The 18,406-nt window shown below is 34.1% G+C and overlaps 1 protein-coding gene across 2 annotated transcripts in view; it reads left to right on the plus strand.

Moving 5' to 3' along the window:
- Positions 1-994: 994 nt before the first annotated feature.
- The window catches only part of LOC150107499 (uncharacterized), a 181,935-nt gene continuing 164,523 nt past the window's right edge, over positions 995-18,406 (plus strand). The window contains exon 1 of one of the 2 annotated variants that reach the window (XM_090391919.1): positions 995-1,445. In XM_090391919.1, coding sequence (XP_090248045.1) covers positions 1,417-1,445 — 29 coding nt within the window. In that variant the 5' untranslated portion in view covers positions 995-1,416. The remainder of the gene's footprint in view (positions 1,446-18,406) is intronic. The other variant, XM_090391918.1, reaches the window with a different exon arrangement.

An 18,406-nucleotide genomic window follows, 5' to 3' on the forward strand; every position in this document is an offset into this window, starting at 1 on the left:
GGCACTGTTTCGGTCATGCGTGCATCCATCCATCCATGTGTGTGTGTGTGTGTGTGTGTGTGTGTGTGTGTGTGTGTGTGTGTGTGTGTGTGTGTGTGTGTGTGTGTGTGTGTGTGTGTGTGTGTGTGTGTATGTGTGTGTGTGTGTGTGAAACAGTAGTCTGCTCTTCAAGAAAAAAAACAGCGTTCGTGAACCCTTAGCTTTCAGTAATTCTTTCTGTTGAAAAATTATACTTCTCACGCAAACTAACGATTAAGCCATGTACCGGTCCCCGAAAGATCTAAGGTCGTTTTGGAATTAAGGTACCTTGTATTCGTTCTAGGAATCCTCATAAAGCAATGAATGGTTTGAAAATTCAAGTGTAGTGCAGAGAGAGAAAATTGGATAATAAAAAATGACGTATGACTCATAAAAAAGAATAGAAAAATTCAGGAATTATTAGAGAGTGTTAATCGATGAATATAATGCTATTAGTCACACACACACACACACACACACACACACACACACACACACACACACAAAGATTTTATAGTGATATTGGATAGCATAAAGATCTGGATCAATTTTAAATCTATTATAGTTATGTTATATGTTGTATTCACCAAAAAAAAGGAGGAAAGATTATATAGATGCGGTACGTAAATAGTATAAATCGAATTAAAAACAAAAAATAAAATAAAATAAAATTGAATGCTTTTTTCCTTAATAGGTGACCAAGCAGACTCAAAGATTATGTTTTAACCCAAAATAACACTCTTTAAGTTTTTCCTTGCTGCTTACTTATAAATCAGTATTTTGTTTCCAGGTTCTCGTGAGATGCTAGAGGGCTTGTACAGAAATTCACCTCATTCAATGAATTAAGACTCTGGACCACATCAAGAAACGGACGTCACACTGACATTTGAATGCCGTAGATAAACAGCTAAATGAAGTCGTGGCGCCGTACTAGAGACCACTTCAATGACACAAGAAGCCGAGTGGAGGAACGCTTCTCGAACTGAGAGAGAACGCACAAACCGATCGACAGACGGCGCGAGGATCAGAAGTGCGTTTAGGCTCGTCGTGAAGAGGGATTAAGCCCGACCGTCTGAGAACTTGCGGTTAAAAAGGAGCTAACGAGTTCCCACAGCGTGAAGGCGGAACAGAGGAGTTGACCACTGGCTGATTCACGTGGCACTTGTGACAGAGCGTTTGTAAAGCACGGGACTGCACGCGCTGGTAGTAGGAGTAAATGTTTCGGTGTGCGTGTGTATGTGTGTGTGAGCGTGCGAAAATTGACTAGTTTGCGGACATTGGGCGAAAAGGAGAAACAATGTGGGCACAATGGAGGAATGTTAAATTATCTCATTCTTAACCACGTGCAGAGGTAGGAGAATAAAAATAGAACTCCTCATGTAGACAACGTGCCAAGCAATGGAAAATTTGAATCGTAATAGGAAGTGGTAAGTGCATTTTATATTTCCTTCAGTCTTTTTTTATGTATAAAGTTTCTTTTTATTTTAATGTAATTTTTATTCTCTCTTAACACATTTGTTGTTACGCCCCACTTTTTTTTATCGCAAAATAGCGCATTCGATGTACAGAAAACAAAACTCTGGCATCGCTTAGCAGTTTTCTATTGCGCATCAAATAAAGGATGGGATTATTGTTCAAATAAAATAAAAATAGAAATTATACGATACCGTTTATTGAGGAAGATTAGCCGAGTAGTCGTTTTACAAGCTAATTTTAACATAAGTTATGTAAGGATGTAAACAGGCAGAAAAACCACCGTTCGACAGGTAGTTATTTTTCTCCCCAGTCTTCATTTTCGAGTACTGTATGCGAAGATCCAAAACAGTTTAAAAGTAAAACAAGCTCAAGAAAATATTAATCCTAGTATTGGGGTATATACCGTTCAAAGTTCGGGTCGTTAACCCTTTCAAGATCAGCCACTATGCACGTACAACAATTTTTGTCTTCTGAACTTTTTGCTCCAGGTTCTTTTTCAATTAATTGCTTATTAATTAATTATTAGAAGCAGGAGAATAGTTAATTGTGGTGCTTGACCTGACTTGTTTATCATTTCTACACCATGGATTTAATCAAAGTAACACTTCAGTCTACTGTTTTTCCAACATCCAAATTGCGTATCTAGCATGCATCCTTAGCGCAAGTAATTAATATGCAATCGTGAACATTAAGATTCTGTTATTGGTAAATTTGTTCTCCAATGCAACATTTTGGAGAGAGCATCTATGTTGTTACATTAAATGAGTATCTTTAAATTTTAGATCAAAACTTCGAAATAATTGTAATCTTCATCCAAATTTCTCTAATGAAAAGGATAATAACCATTTTGGCAATATCATCCATTGATAAAGGTAGACCATCTTTTTTAGAAGTTATTCGCAACAAAAGTGGAAGTGTTATTTGGTATAGCAGTCGGTCAAGAATTTTTATGTCTGGTGAGCGACTTTATTATTCTCATCCCAGTTGAACTGAAGAGAAGTCATTCCGAAAAAAGTCTTTATCACCATGATAGTTGATTTTCCAGTTCTGCGGGCTTAAAGTTCCTCTACTTTTCTCAGTAGGCGGGCTTCATTGCTAGAATGACAGTAATCATCTGTCTCTGAGAAGTACTGAAATCAAATGATTCGTTAAGTCACAATTCGTTTCTTGATTCCTATCATTAAGGCTGACATATCACAAGAACATTTTCAGTCACAAGAGATGGCTTCTTCGTACAGGAAGCGAAAAATCAACTCCTTTTCTTTTATGAATCCTAAGCCCACCATCAACGGTGATCTCCTGTGGGTTATCCCATTTAAAACAACCGTGTTTGTGTGATTATGCCTACTCCCCACATGTTGTCAAAGCTGATTTAGGTGATCGGTGTTTAACCTTTCTAAGAAGAACTTTGTCTATTGTATTTCCCTGCGGAGGAGCTAGAGGCGGAATCACTGCCTAATGAGCTCATAACTCATGTCATTCCATTTTTCTTTTCTATTTTTAATTAAAAATGTTCAGTTTTAAATGTTGTACAGATATATATTCAAATATAATTTATTTTTGTTCGGTTTGGGGGGGAGGGGAATCCGAATTTTTGGGAGGAAAAACCCTATCACCTCTGTATTAGACTGCGCACTCATCCACAAATGTAAAAAAAAAAAAAAAAACCTGGAGAGGTTTTTTGCATTTTAAAACGAGATTTTCAACATGTCTTTCCAGGTCTTATGATAATCCCACGTACCAAAAATTAGAAACGGGAGGAAATATCTCACTAGTGCTGGACATATGCACGATTAGATAAACTGAGATTCCTATTCTAGAAACTAATCTAAATATGCCCTATTCTTCATAAGTTTCAGGGGTTTTGTAGGCGAGGTGGAGATATTAAACTAACGATGAAAATCATTTACTACCAAAATTTGTACTTGTAGTTAACAAATTTTTGTAGCCGAAGATTAATAAATAGTTAATGGTGTGCCCTCGTAGTCTCGTAGTAATTTCTATGATGCTACGATCGCTAGTAGAAAAACTATATGTTCATATTTAGTAACAGACTGGAGAAATTGGAATAGGTAAATAGGACAGTTCTCCTACAGAAAACTCGGAATTTTAACTCTACAACTCAGAGAAAATATCGAACGCATAAGGAATCCATACAACATTACTAGTAGGAATAAATAATACCAGAGGGCAGCAGTTGTCTGCTCTCTAGTTATCTCCTGACAAAAATATCGGCTATCAGTGATGAAGAAGAATGAAGATCGAATTACAACAGGTATAGTAAATGTGCCATCTTCTCCCTGTGAGTAATAAAAATGATTTTTGTTTAAATAGTTTATATAAGAAATTTAAATTGCATGATTTCCTTATCATCTTATATGGTAAGGAATTTATATGTATCAGATAAAAAAATAAAAATGTGAGAATAGTAGTAAGTAGTCGGACTAATTTGTAATTTATGTATAATTAATAGTTGTTCTGAGGTAAATAAACAAGGAATCCTCATTTCTTGCACATTAGCGAAACAATATTTGTAACACGTTTAGGACAAGAAAGAAAGAAAGATTTCTCTTCTCATTCCAAGTAAAAGAAAACAGTACTATTTTGCTAGCAGTAAAACAGCATTCATTGGACTATCTTGAAATTAATACGTTTGTCAGAACCCCACTGAAGTAAGATTTGAATATTAGAATTTAGAATTGTGCATATTGATGTTCCGAACATTTTCGATTTACGTGCGTCATGTACGTCTCACAAAAAATGTAGATTGAATTTGCAGTCAACTAAAGAGAATTGTTGATATATAAAGAAGTAATAGAGTCATTGAAAGGACACAACCTCAGTATTTGTCGCAAAGTTTAAGATCTATCTACTATCACAGGTGTGATCGCAAAGCAAGTGTAAAAACTGGAAGGAGATCAGACGCTAGACTGTATGACGGAAGCTTACTTAATAGGTCTTTGAGCCAAACACCTTCAAATTCCTGAGAGTTCTAAAGAGACCAAACGTTTGAAATCTCGCAGACTTTTCCTTGGCAGTTTTCCAACTGCGGATGAGAAAGGCAAGAAGAGCTCTTGTGAAATGACAGTGTTGGAATCCATGATGGCGTTTGTACATTAGTTTTTGAGAGGTTTCTAGGTTCCGTTAATGATAATTTCACTTCAGTTCTTTAGAAATAAATCAAGTAAGATTGGCATGCACTGTGCAATTGGAAGGTAATTATTTATCACCCTTCTTATGAAAACGTCTTGATATGGGCTAAGCCCTGAGCTGTAGAATAGATAGGTACATAACACCAGAATGAGTCACATGATGAGTCATAGAACAGGAGTTAACTCTGCAGCATGAGCCTTCAAAACATTCCAAGACATGCAATTAAAAACAGGTGATTTTTGTCTCAGTTTTAACAAGATTCGTTTGATCTGTTTCTGGTGAAAAATTAAAGTACATACTGGAAATTGAAAGATTGGAAATGAATTGTTTCAGTGATGTATCAATATAATGTTCGCGTCAGAAGAGTGAAAACTCAATTACAATGCCAGTAAACATATGGATGGGAGTGACCGTGTGAGTGCTATTTTATTAGAGAATAATTCAGCATTGGATTGTACTAGAAGGCATAGAACAGCCACAGTATACTTGTAACGGTCGCTCACTATTAAGGAAGAGATTAAGTGTTTGAATTGTATTTAATGATATTCAGTTTGCGAAGGCATGCGACCGATTTGTGAGATCATCGCTGGAGGTAATAAATGCCTGGCATCTTTACTTACTGGTTCAGTAGAGTTGGCAAAGAAAACGACGGTTGTATTTGGAAACATTATCTCCAAGGAATATAAATGAACTGTTAGGAAAGTTAAATTGGAGAAATTTAATCTTTAAAAAAGCAAACCCACGAAAGTTTAGCACCAAATGGGTTTCATAAAATGGAGAAGAAAGAGATTTTTAGCCAAAGAAGATTTAAAAAAATGAAATAGGCGTTTCTGATTTGAAAACTCTTTGGCCCGGTAGATACAGGAGCAAATATATGCGCAAATTCCATCTCTATAAACTAAAAGAGAGAAAGAGTGTATGCATTTGGGAAAATAAGATGAGCAATGGCCGAAAAAGTTGAACTTTGAATTTCGGTTTGGAAAAGTTGGTGTCTTGCAAAACGTAAATGGAAATGAGCATTTTCTAATTGAAACTAAGACTACATACTCGTATATCTAGAAAGTTTTGTTGATGATTTGCCTTTTTACCTATGGGATTCATTTCTCTTTGTATAACCTTCGAGATGAAATTGGGAGCCACACAAGAAGGTACACTAATGAATTCTTTACTAAACCATACGATTAGTGAATTCATCCAGCTTCTCCATAAATCGTGACTTCGAGACAGTGTCTCACAGATGTAGAAATGCGGATGATTTGTTTGCAGCACATCAACTGGACATCACTGAAGTTACTCAATCAACTTTCGACTGCTGATTTTTTGCTCTAAACGACGCTGTACTCATGCAATCTTATCTTATCTTTCTCAAAAGGAACATCTTTATCCCCGTTTTAGGCCTTTCTTATTAAAGGATTTTCAACTGAAGGTAATTTAGCCATTCTCCAATGGATATGACCTTTTTCTTTTTCTTTGTCAACTAGGATATTTCATCTTACAAAAACAAGAAAATGGCAGAACACATGTTATTTACTAACAATATTATAGTCTTAATAGACACTCCGTAGCTGAGTCATTATTGATTTTTTTTAGTTTAATACCGGAAACTGGTAATTAACAAACATAATTCACTTCGTTTCACATTTCAAAAGTAATTCATTTTGATAATTAAGTGAAATATGAGTGACTAATTATATGAAAAATGTTTTTTTTCTTTATTTGTTTCTTAAGATCATTACTTAATATTTTTTTAAATTTTATTTTGGACCGACAAGCATTCCTTAGCTCAAACATTTAGCATACATAATCATATCGTACTCTTTTATTATTATTTTTTTTAATTTTTAATTTTCATTGACTCTTATTTAAGAAGTATTATCTGATTATTTCCATGTGTTTTATTGTGAAAATTGTCAGTTACTATCAACAGCAATGTGAGCTTTGAACGAAACGAAAGAAAAATGCAGAGGGGAGAAGTAATAGATAACAATAAATACTCTGACATAAAAACTGTTTTAATATTTTTTTATATCTTCGTACACTTGAGAATCTCTGTTTCGGAGCATGCGCATAGTTTGAAAGTACCTCTTCAGGATATTAACGAATAACTAGCAAACCACAACAAAGATTTTCTTTTACATGAGATTAATCCAGTTGTTTATGACGCTACTGTTTATATATTAGCTATTATTAACTTAATTAAACTATTCTTATATGAGATTATAAGAATAGTATAGTTTACTATACTATTCTTATAATTACTTATATACAGATTTTAGGGACATTTATACATTTACTTATAAAATTTCTTGCAGGAATGCCATATAAATTTAAAAGAAATGACTTGGAACGTTGAACTCTTTTCGGCAAGTTTATGCCTGTATCTACGATTATGGAATGTGATATTAAAATATCATGCGAAATTTGATATTGAAAAAATTAAATTGAATTCTCGGATCTATGAGCTGCAGAACCCACTTAAATATATTCTTGATGCACTTTGGAATATACTTCGAATTGACGCCTCATTTTCTTTGCTTGATAAGGAAAGATTCAGTCTGCAAACACCGCTTCTGTGTTGTGTAGTATGACACTACTTCTGATGATGCAAATTGCACATTTTGTGTAATTTAGAAACATTTACTTGTTAAATTACAAGAGCTAACACACGCAATTCTAAGTGAAAGTTACTCGCTTCAGCTTAGAACGTTTAGGATTCAAAAATCCAGAGGGTTAATTATCCATTATCTCAAGGCTTTATTTTTGCAACATTCACAAATCAATAGCTAATATTTAATAAAAAGAGCTATAAAGAATGCATTTCTGTGTTTATGTCTGTAGATTTTAAAGCGACTCGATGAAATTTAAATACCTGATATGAACATTTAAAAAACTAATTGAACATTTCAATGAATTCATCCTACTGACTAGTTTGATTTGATAATCCCTGCTGTCAATGTATACTTCAAAGAAAACGGGTACATAGGGGAAAATTATTTATTTCTTATCACATAAAAAATAAGTAACGCATTTTTATTCCCTAAAGGAAGTAGGAGGAGCTCTTTTAGTCTTCATTTTTTTCAGAAATATAGGACCAGCCAGTCTCCACACTCAGTTGTTGCCAATAGCTGAGCCCATGACTAAAGATGATTTTTGAGACATCAGGGAGAAAGCACAAAAGACAACTGCTGCCCTCTCGCGATTCTAAATCCTAATACTCATACACACGTTTCTATACAACTTGCACTCGCGCTATTCTCTGAAACCGCGCGAGTTTTACTCACTGTGATGCAGGGTTAGAATTTGAGTTTCGTGGACGAAAAACGTAACTTGTGCATGTTTCAAAAATATTATTATTATTATTATTATTATTATTATTATTATTATTATTATTATTATTATTATTATTATTACAATAAATACTGTATTACTGCTACAGTTGTCAGATATATCCAAATATACAATATAGTATGCAATACATAGTATGAATTTGCCTAAAATTTAAATACTGTATATGTTAAGAGTCAGACTAAAATAGTTCAAAATCCTCTGATAAAATAGCTTCGACCACACACACACACACACGCACGCACGCACATATATGTACACACACTTTATGCACACTTACAAGAATGGCTGAAGTGGTAAAAAGAGACTCATAAGTTGGAGTACTCCCCGGAGGGCGTGCATTATGACGACACGTAACGTACGACAGGAGATTGCTCTTGACAATGTGGGGTGGTTTACTGTATTCACAAAGTACCATTATCTTAATGAGCCATAAGACGTATGGATACGCTTTGTAAAACGCCTTACATTGAGAAGAATATTTAAATAAACAAATTGAGAGCGTTTAATTAGGAATACAAGTTACCTCTTTCTCCAGTTTCTCACAAAAAGGGGAAAAAACGAATTTTCAGCCGAATCTGATTCTTTATATTTTAGTAAGCCATTATGATTTAATGGTAGCCTAAAATAACCTCCCAGATATTGAAAAACAAGGTTATTTGTGAAGTTGGCAGCTGTTAAATAGAGCGTGATAGTGTTTATAAGGTTGTCTGTTGTTTATTTACTAGATTTCACTTTACTTGATAGATTGCCATACTCAAGAAGAGATATGGTAACGGATATATCTCTTTCCGCAAGAATGGAAGGTCAAAAGTGATACATGAATAGGCATTAGACGAGGTAAACTGCGACTAATTCACTTAAACAGTTTAATCAATTTTTGAAATTTGAACCACTAGGTGTGGGTGGGTAGAAATATGTATGTCTGAGTGGTGAGGTCAGGAGGTTTGCATGCTACTTGGTCGGAACGTTCTGGTTTTAGATCTGTCAAGACTATGAGAACCTTTTTGTAGGCGCTGTGGCAGAGGTAATCAATCAGTGAGAAGAGAAACCTTCATGTTTCCCCCTTTCCTACTTCCTACTTGTGAGAAATTGCTTTGTTTTTTCTTATTTTGAAGAACATTTCGTTAAGAAATGCTATTTAAAGATTTAGTTATTAATAATTCTTAAAAGAATAGTAATAGAGTAATAAAAAGTAGAGAATATTGAAATTTACTAAAATGATCCCGCTTGCAGGTCAGTATTTCTAAGTAACACTACAATATATCGATTGTAATCGGCTGGTTTGAAAGGGAATTTCTAAGCAGATTCCCAGAGATCTCACATTGCATGAGTTCTCATTATTGTAAACGTTTTCCAAATGGTGTAAAATGCACGATCACAAACTTCCGAATACACAGTTTCCTGTTACTTTCTCTGCGTTGTCGTGGTCTCGAATGATGGGGCTATAATTTTAGCTGCTGTCAAGTGCTTGTTCATTTAACATTTCTTTATTTATACATTCATTTTATTAAGTGTCTGCATATCGCATACAAGTTACTTTTGAAATAAAGTAACGTGCTTGGTCCGTGTGTAAAATTGCCATGCCATTGTAAAATGGCAATTTTACAGCTTTGTGTTATTCAGCTTTGTGGATTGAGTTGAACACGGGCAAATATAAGCTACTATTACAACATCAATAATAGCAAATGTAAGAAGTTGTTGCTGCTTTTTCTAAAGGCAGAAAGAGCAAATATTAGCTACTACTAAAAATGTTCGCAGTCCCTAAATCACTGTAATTCTTTAATTATTACGAATTTCATTTTTTCTAGATTTTTTAAAAATAAAATCGTTAAAAAAGATGTATATTTTCATTTCATTTCTGAGTCTCTAAGTAAAGGAACTAATAAACCGTAGTTTTGCTTCTGTTATAATAAACAAAGTTTATTATAACAGAAGCAAAAGGACGGCTGAATGACAGATATCCAAACGTGGTATACGGAGGATGTGATCTGCAAAATTTAAGGTAACAAGTGGTGTATCACAAGGATCAGTGCTTGTTCAATCCACTGTTATTCAATCTGTATATTAATGACAATGAGGAGGATTTTACAAGCGACATACATATAGCTATTTTCTGATGATGGAAAGATAGGTAGAGTAATCAGGAATTCTGCTGATATGCAGTACTTGCAGAATGATTTAAATGGCTAGAATTGTGGTAAAATGGATGTCAGTTCAATGTCAATGAATTCAAAGTCATTCACTTCGGCGTGACAAGATATGCAGTGTCGTATTAATTGGTGGGATTATGCTAAAAGAAATCGATGAGGCTAGGGATCTTGGAGTGTTAGTAGATAGGAAGTTGAAGTTAGGAGGCCATGTAGCAAAGATTGCAAATACAACTCAAAAGATAATTGCAATGTTGAAACGAACTTTCACATGTAAAGATAAGGATGTCATTTTGCCTCTTTACAAGGCAATTTTGATAAGACCTCACTTGGATTATTGTGCTATAGTGGAGAGAGAGAGAGAGAGAGAGTGCAGAGGAGAGTGTTAAAATGATATCAGCATTATGGAATACTGATTAAAGAGACATGAGAATTTGTAGACTCCAAACAGTAGCAAACAGGAGAAAGAGGAGTGAGATGATTGAGACTTACAAACTTCTGAAAATACAAGATTTCAGTTGATGGAATTTTTCATTTTATGGAGGGTGGGGAAAGGAGAAGAGGACATCCTTGGAAGCTGAGAATGAATGCCGCTAAGAGGGGGAAGAGGGATAGCTTTTTCTCTCATAGAGGTGTGTGGTTGGAATGGATTGCCATTGGATGTTATGTGTGCAAGCAGTGTGAATGAATTCAAGAACAGGTATCGGAGCTGGTACGCGTAGAATGGCCTACCTCGATGAGTTCCTGACTCCCTGAAGGTCTCTCTTAATAATAATAATTTTATCAGCGAATATCTTTTGTTATGATCTGTAATAATCCAACCATACTTATGATCATAATTACGGTCTAGCTTACCTCCCTATCTCTGTGTATTCGTATACAAACGCATTCATTTATTCATTCATTCATATAGTTGTCTGAATGCGTTTGTATAATGGAGGACTCATCAGATGTTTGGAAAACCAGGAAGAAACTACAAGATCCTGCATCTATCAAAATCAAAATTAAGTATAAAATTCTCCCCAGATATTTCATTCAAGATCTTACAGAGATTAAATCTTCATTGCACTCTTCATTTCCATAAAATACTTCGTAATAATAAAGTATGTGAATGTTTGTAATGCTTATATTATTATACCGCAACTTAAATTATTGACTAATGCAAACTAACTAGTAACAGGCATATAATTAAAGGGTTTCCCGACTAATCACTAGGTGACACCACCAGTTATACAAAGCTTCTCTGCTCTATATTGATAAGAGTACAATAGTATGGTGATGACATCATTGCAGTCATGGATATAGGTATTAAATTCAGGACAAAAATAAGATTACCTTTAATAAATTTAGTTTAATCCTTTATCCTAGTGGGAGCAAACTGGATGCTCACACTTGGATAAAGGATTAAACTAAATTTATTATAGTCTAACCAAGTGAAAAATAAACTTTCAAGATTACCTTTGTTATGCTGAAAACATACTTAATCTGGTATTGGAGAAGAACACTATAGAATTAATATTAATACTAATAATAACAATAATAATAATAATAATAATAATAATAATAATAATAATAATAATAATAATAATAATAATAATAATAAATTAGTTATTTCTGCGCTTTTACATCTTGAAGCTTTTTATTTTTACTCTATTTCGGACCTGTGCCAATTGACTACATTGAGCCCTGTTATTGTAATGTTAAAGTGGGATTGTGCTACTCCACTTGGGAATTCTGCTCCATCAAAAAATTGGACACTTCAAAGAACAGCAAATACATATTTGGGAAAATACTTACTTGGGAAAATATCTCAGAAAACTTTGGATGTGGAAATTTTATTTCCAGTAGAAAAATAATGAATGGAATTCTGGTTCAAAAGCGAAACATTTTTAGATGTTGAACATTAGTGAGACGTCCATTGTGTGAGCAAGTGTGACTAACGGGGGAGAAGTTCTAGGTTACCGACCAAACAGGGAGAAGCATCCTGTCACAGCAGTTGCGAATACACTTTTGATAAATGGCGTGTGTTTTATTAGAATATATACCAAATAACGATCGGAGACCGATAATATTCAGCTTAAAACCTCGCTTAAAGAATTTTCGACCTGATGATTCTTGTAGGCAGTGAATTACTTGGCTTAAAAGTCACTTCTGTGATTCTTGATGTACCACCTATAATCAATAGCCCATCCCTTATGTGTTACTACAATTAAGCGACTAATTTTATCTACACAGTCAACAATATTTGTGAATTCCTTGTATTCTCTGGTCAGGTTTTCTGCCTTGAAGAATGAAAAACCCGAATTCCCTGAAATAAAACCTGGGTACCTCCATATGAGACCATCTAACTCATACATCCCTTATAAAGGGATGTATGAGTTGAAAAATCCCTTATAAAAATTTTCCCCTTCCTAAACGGGTTGTCCTTCGAGTCCAATAATACCGCTTAACTCTCCTTCAAAAGATTATTCTTCATATCCTAGTTAGGATTTGAACTCAAGTCGTTCCAACCGAAGGACATCACTGATATCCAAATGATTTATGCAAACTCTCGTGTTCGAGATTACTGTTAATCTCGAACACGAGATTAACAGTAATCATAATTGGAGTAATTATGATTGGAGTAATCATAAATTTAGACAAAGTAATGGAGAGGATCAATACACAGGAATCTCTGTTCTGTGCATTGGTCAATTGGTTCATCTTCTCTCTTCTCCTTCCTTTTTATTGATATCCACATTTTTATTTTTATATAAGGGTAGAACATAGTCAAACTTTTATTTTGTTTTTTACAGTAAAACTGTTATTGTCAAACTGTTATTTTGTTATTTACAGTAGCATTTATACACAAACAAGCAAGAGCCTGTACCAGCATGTTCACTTGCTAAACTACACATAATCATAATACATGCATTGGTAATAATTAATCCTCTATCCCTAATAACAACTAGCTATTTTAATTAAAGTAAACCTCCACATATTTTAGACTCTGTCTGTCTGTCTGTCTGTCTGTCTGTCTGTCTCTACTAACTTCTTATTATCTAGTACTTCCTGGTTCAGACAACTGCAACAGCTATATCCTAACCGCAAGTACTGCATATATCCTGTATACTTTCAAAGCTAACATATAAACTTCAATGAAACTTTCTGTTAGATAAATTCAATAAATTAAAACTAAACTCCCGATGCTCGTAAATACAATCTCACAAATGCTACTTCAGTCTGCTGTGAGTATCTTCGTTTCTGTTGATATTGATTCTTATGGATGAGAAAAAGTGTAAGCCATAATTCAATATTGGAGTAACCAGAAACTTATATAAGGGTTTCTCATAGATGTAATACTTCTTTTAAATGAGTCTTCTAATATTTACTGCAGGCTTATCAATGCAATTCCCGAACTTAAAATCTTTACTGACCGAAATATTGTACATATTAATTAAGCTCAAGCTTTTAATTCTTCATCTCAGGAAAATCGATATATAACTCACATATGTACATACAATAAATACTAGTTAGAGTTAGCAACACCAGATGACAGCAATCGTTTATCATCATTTCTTCATTTCACGTCGATTCGTAAGGGCTAAACGCACTGATCTCTAGAAAATGACAAAAGGAGTGAGATGAGAGAGCGGCTGCCAACTGATTCCCAAAACGTCTGGGATAAAATGAGTGCCGCCTGATACTTGGTTTAAAAAATAGTATTAGAGGAATGTATATCTTTATTCATTAATTTTGCCATCACCTTGTATACAACTGTAATAAAAATAATTGATCTGGAACTCTCCTGTATATTAAAAACCATCTCTTTTCGATTGGAATAATCCTTGGAAACTCCCAGTCGAAAAATATGTTTTTTCCAATACCAGCTACTCACTGAAGACGTTAATTGAGTAACTATGACATACACCTGCTCACCACCAAGAGTGATAAATAATCCCTACCTCCAACCTTAGCATCACTAAATCATTTTCCATATCACTATTTCTTTCTTCTCTATTATTCCATTAAGTTTTTTTTCTAAATTACCAGAGGCAACGTATTATGCTTACAAAATCATAAATTGTTCCTCACTCATAACAGGAGCATTCAGATGTATAAAAGGCTGTCATGCTTAATTCGGCTAGATTATTCTTAATCCTTGTACATCCGCATAAAAGTTTTTGGGGTTAATTTTAGTTTCCCTAGCTAGTTGTAATTCTAATTTTGTTTTACGATCTTTAATTAACAATTTACATTATGTTAGGTATTACTTGTATCAATAGTAGTTAATGCCGACTAATCAGACACATTTTCTTTTCTTACCATACTTTGTTTTGCATTGCGTTTCTTTGAAAACTTCATTACGCATCTTATCTATTCCAGAATTTAATTTAATTATATAATTAAATTATACATTGAATTATGCAAGATGTCCTTCAGTGCCATCCATTTTTCATAAGTGATACTTCCATTTAATACTTCATTGAATGGAAAATGAAGATACCCGCAAAATGCTGTATTACGAGCTCTCGCTCATTCTCCGAAATGAAATCTCCATATTAAAATCTTCATTAATAATACTTTGTATTCTTTGTTTCATCAGTATCTAATTCCTAACATTATCGCTACTTTCTTCAACATTGCCTTCAACTGGACAGCCCCCTCTCCCATTCGTATTAAGCATTACACTGCCTCAAACCACTTCTCAAAACTGTATCATCGATATCTTAGTCAAATATCTTTCGTAATAAACAATAGTCCTTTTTTTTCCTGTTTCTTTATTCGGTTTCTTTCGACAACATTATTATTCCCCTCGTGTAGCACTTTGACATCAGCACCTTGATAGACGCATTCGGGAAGAGAAAATAAAATTAGTTCTTCTATTGGAAATATTTGGTATTGAATCCCTTCCCAAAGAACCATTATAAAGGTCTTTCGACTCAATATGAGATGGTTAGAGTAGTACGGAGGTTATTAATATGGTTTTCACTCCCATAAGCACGAGATTTCTTCATGAAAAACAGGAAACTAGCCTTAGAACACACGTATGTCTTTGAAAATTTTCACACGTACGAATTAATTTCTCCACATAATAATTTAAGTCACAATAAATCATTATTCTTCGAACTTCGTGCAAATTTTTTATTTTTATGCATTCAAATATTTGCTTCTGTAATTACTAAAAACACCCTTCTTGCCAATCGCAATAAGTTTATTTTGGTGTTTTTTTTTTACAAATCTTTCAAACACATTATTGATTTTATAGCCTTCTTGAACTCAATGGATCCAGTATTCATTACTATTTCTGATCATTAATAAATTTATTTCATAAATAACGTCACAGTCCTGTACAGCGGAGCGCATTGAATACTTATGATCTAATTAACTTCCGTTTCTCTAACTTCTTCGAATTACCCGCTGTCAACTGATTAGCGTTTAATTTATTAGGTAATATGAGTGCCAAAAGTACTGCTCGTACTATTAAATAACACCCCGTTTTTAAATGATTCGTTGCCACTAACATAAATACGAGATAATTTCTCTCCTGTTTGTAGTTTAATTTGGATCACTTACTATAACTGCAGAGTATATTCGAATGACAATTATTAACTAAATGAAATTTGTCCTATCTCTCTCTCTCTCTCTCTCTCTCTCTCTCTCTCTCTCTCTCTCTTACCATGAAATTATCATATATTTTAAACGCTTTTACTCACATAAAATGGTACCCTACATAAATACAGGCAAGAAATCTTTAATAGAGTCTTCACCTCACCCAAACCATCGTCATGTATTTTTACTTGAATTATGACCCAAATCCTGTCCCTCATTATATGAAGACTTTATTTCAATTTGCTACTTTACCTGGAATGTCTACCATTTACTAAATGACCGTCCACTAAACCCAGTAGCTTGCTAGATAATAACTCAGCCATTGTTTTCTGCTATCCTCAAATTTATTCTTTTCAGTTAAAGAATCTTTGGATTTACATGTGATGCTGCGATTTATCCTCAAATTATTGCACTGCACTGCTCAACCTTTATTCACCATATTCAATATTTGCTTTAATTCAGCTATTTCCGAATTAAAATTGAGTAGTTAAAATAAATTACCTCGCACGTTTCTCTCTTCAGTTAATGAGAATAACCGTGCTTATGGCAAATATCACATTCCTATCATTTCCCATTTCCCCAAAAAAGAGGAAACATAAAAAGGCGCAAACTACATCTATTTTCCATTTGGTTTCATGTAATATAAATAAAATTAAAATGTCTAGACTGTAATAATGCAAATAATTGTCATTTCAAATAATCTGTTATTTAATTCGAACAATTATTTAACAAAATACATTTTAGGCCTTCAGTATAATTTCTATTCTGTTGGCCAATGTCTGGGATGTGTTTTATCAGTCGGATCTCTTCAGCAAAAACGTCATCAATGGTAGTTAAGTGTTTCCCATAAAGTAGCAACATTCAACTAACAGACAGAAGCCTGGAGCGTTCATGTTATTTCATGGAGCAAGCCCTTTACCTGGAATCCCTTTTCCAGAAGATCAGATACTTCATACGAAATGGACTCTTGCAAAATGAAATCTCCTGATGCGAACATGTCATGCTTTTGCTGCGAATTTTCGGACACATGCAGAAACTTCCAGCAGTATAATTGTAAGCTATTATTGACGAAAGTCAAATCATTGATTTGACTTTCGATTATTGACGCTGACATTTTTTGGATGAGAGACTAGATTTTTGGCACTGTGAGGATTGACTTTTCACTTCCGGATGAAAATTCCATCTAAACGTTTCATCTATGACAACAACCAGTTCAAAAACTATTCATCTTCAGTCTCATAACGATCTAACAATTTTTTTGCATCGTCTTGCTATCTGCTTTTAAGTCTTCTGTTAGCTGCTGTGGGAATCACTTGGAAGCAGTTAGAATTCTGAAAATAGATGTCATTTTGCGCCAGTCTTCTTCCAGGAGGATATTGATTATAACCACTGTCATGTCATCATGTGTCATCCGTATCTGTCAATGTTTTGCATCCGTATCTGTCACTTTTTGGATCGTATTTAACGCTTGTCCAACCTTTACAGAAGAGAGAAACCTATGCACAGTGCAATGATTCACTGCACCATCGGCCACAGAATTAATAGAAAGCATTGGGAATTACAGTTGGAGTTTTTAGACGTCATATTTCAATTTTGATGTTCGATCGATTACCATTGCGTGACATCCGAACTATGTTAGAATTTTCCTTCAAATGAAGTCTTATTTTGCTGAAATGAAGTCTTATTCTGTAAAAGATCGTCTGAAGAACAAAAGGAGTGTGACAGAAAGAACTACAATATATAGCTTCTTCCTTTCTATCTAATGGTTATAAGAATTGCTTCATTAAAAGAACTTTGAGTAGTTTTAATATGTCTTCCTCTTCAAACACAGAGGAAATAACGCGCATTACTATCCCTTATGTACAAGGCATCAGTGAACGTATAGCAAAAGTTTTAAAACCACTGAATATTTTTGTTGCCTTTCGACCGTTTAGAAAAATCTCCACCTTTCTCACTTCTCCTAAGGACAAACTTCCACATCTTAATCATCCAGGTGTCTACCAGATTCCGTGCTCTTGTGGATTATCTTATTTCGGACAAACGGGAAGATCTGCCTCTATTCGGCTAGAAGAACACCAATCTTATATTGAATACTTTAAACCTGAAAAGTCTGGACTTTCTGAACATGCCATCTTCACTAGACACAGAGTTCATTGGAGAAAGACAAGAGTTCTTCACAAAAGTCAGTTTCTCATGGAACGCCTTTATAAAGAAACATGTGAAACTCTACTTCATTCTCCTAACTTAAACAGATCCGACGGCTTACGTCTATCCCCTTTATGGGAGTTAGTACTTTACAAATCAGCTAATCTTTCCTAACTTTTTATTGTATTAATTTTTGTTTTTTTAGGAAAGTTATTGACTTTTTTAGTTATCTTACACCAGCTACTTAGGTGGCGCTTTTTGGAATTGTCAGTTAGTGTTTAATTTTGAGCTTAATGTAGTGAAGATGCCTGTGACACATAGGCGAAAATTATACTATTAAATAATCTACGTGAGTTTTTTCCGTTATTTATTTTGTATCGATATGTCTACTCACGGTATACCTCTTTTAAAACTTATACGTAATTACTGTTAATTTAAAAATATTAGCACTGAGCAGTTTAAACTCATAGGCATTATTGTACTCCTTATTGTTATGATGCAGGAAAGAAACAATGTTTGCATCGGAG

The sequence above is a fragment of the Typopeltis vanoorti genome, chromosome 4, assembly GCF_054136105.1.
Source record: "Typopeltis vanoorti isolate ZY-2024b chromosome 4, IOZ_Tvanoo_1.0, whole genome shotgun sequence".
Taxonomy (NCBI): domain Eukaryota; kingdom Metazoa; phylum Arthropoda; class Arachnida; order Uropygi; family Thelyphonidae; genus Typopeltis; species Typopeltis vanoorti.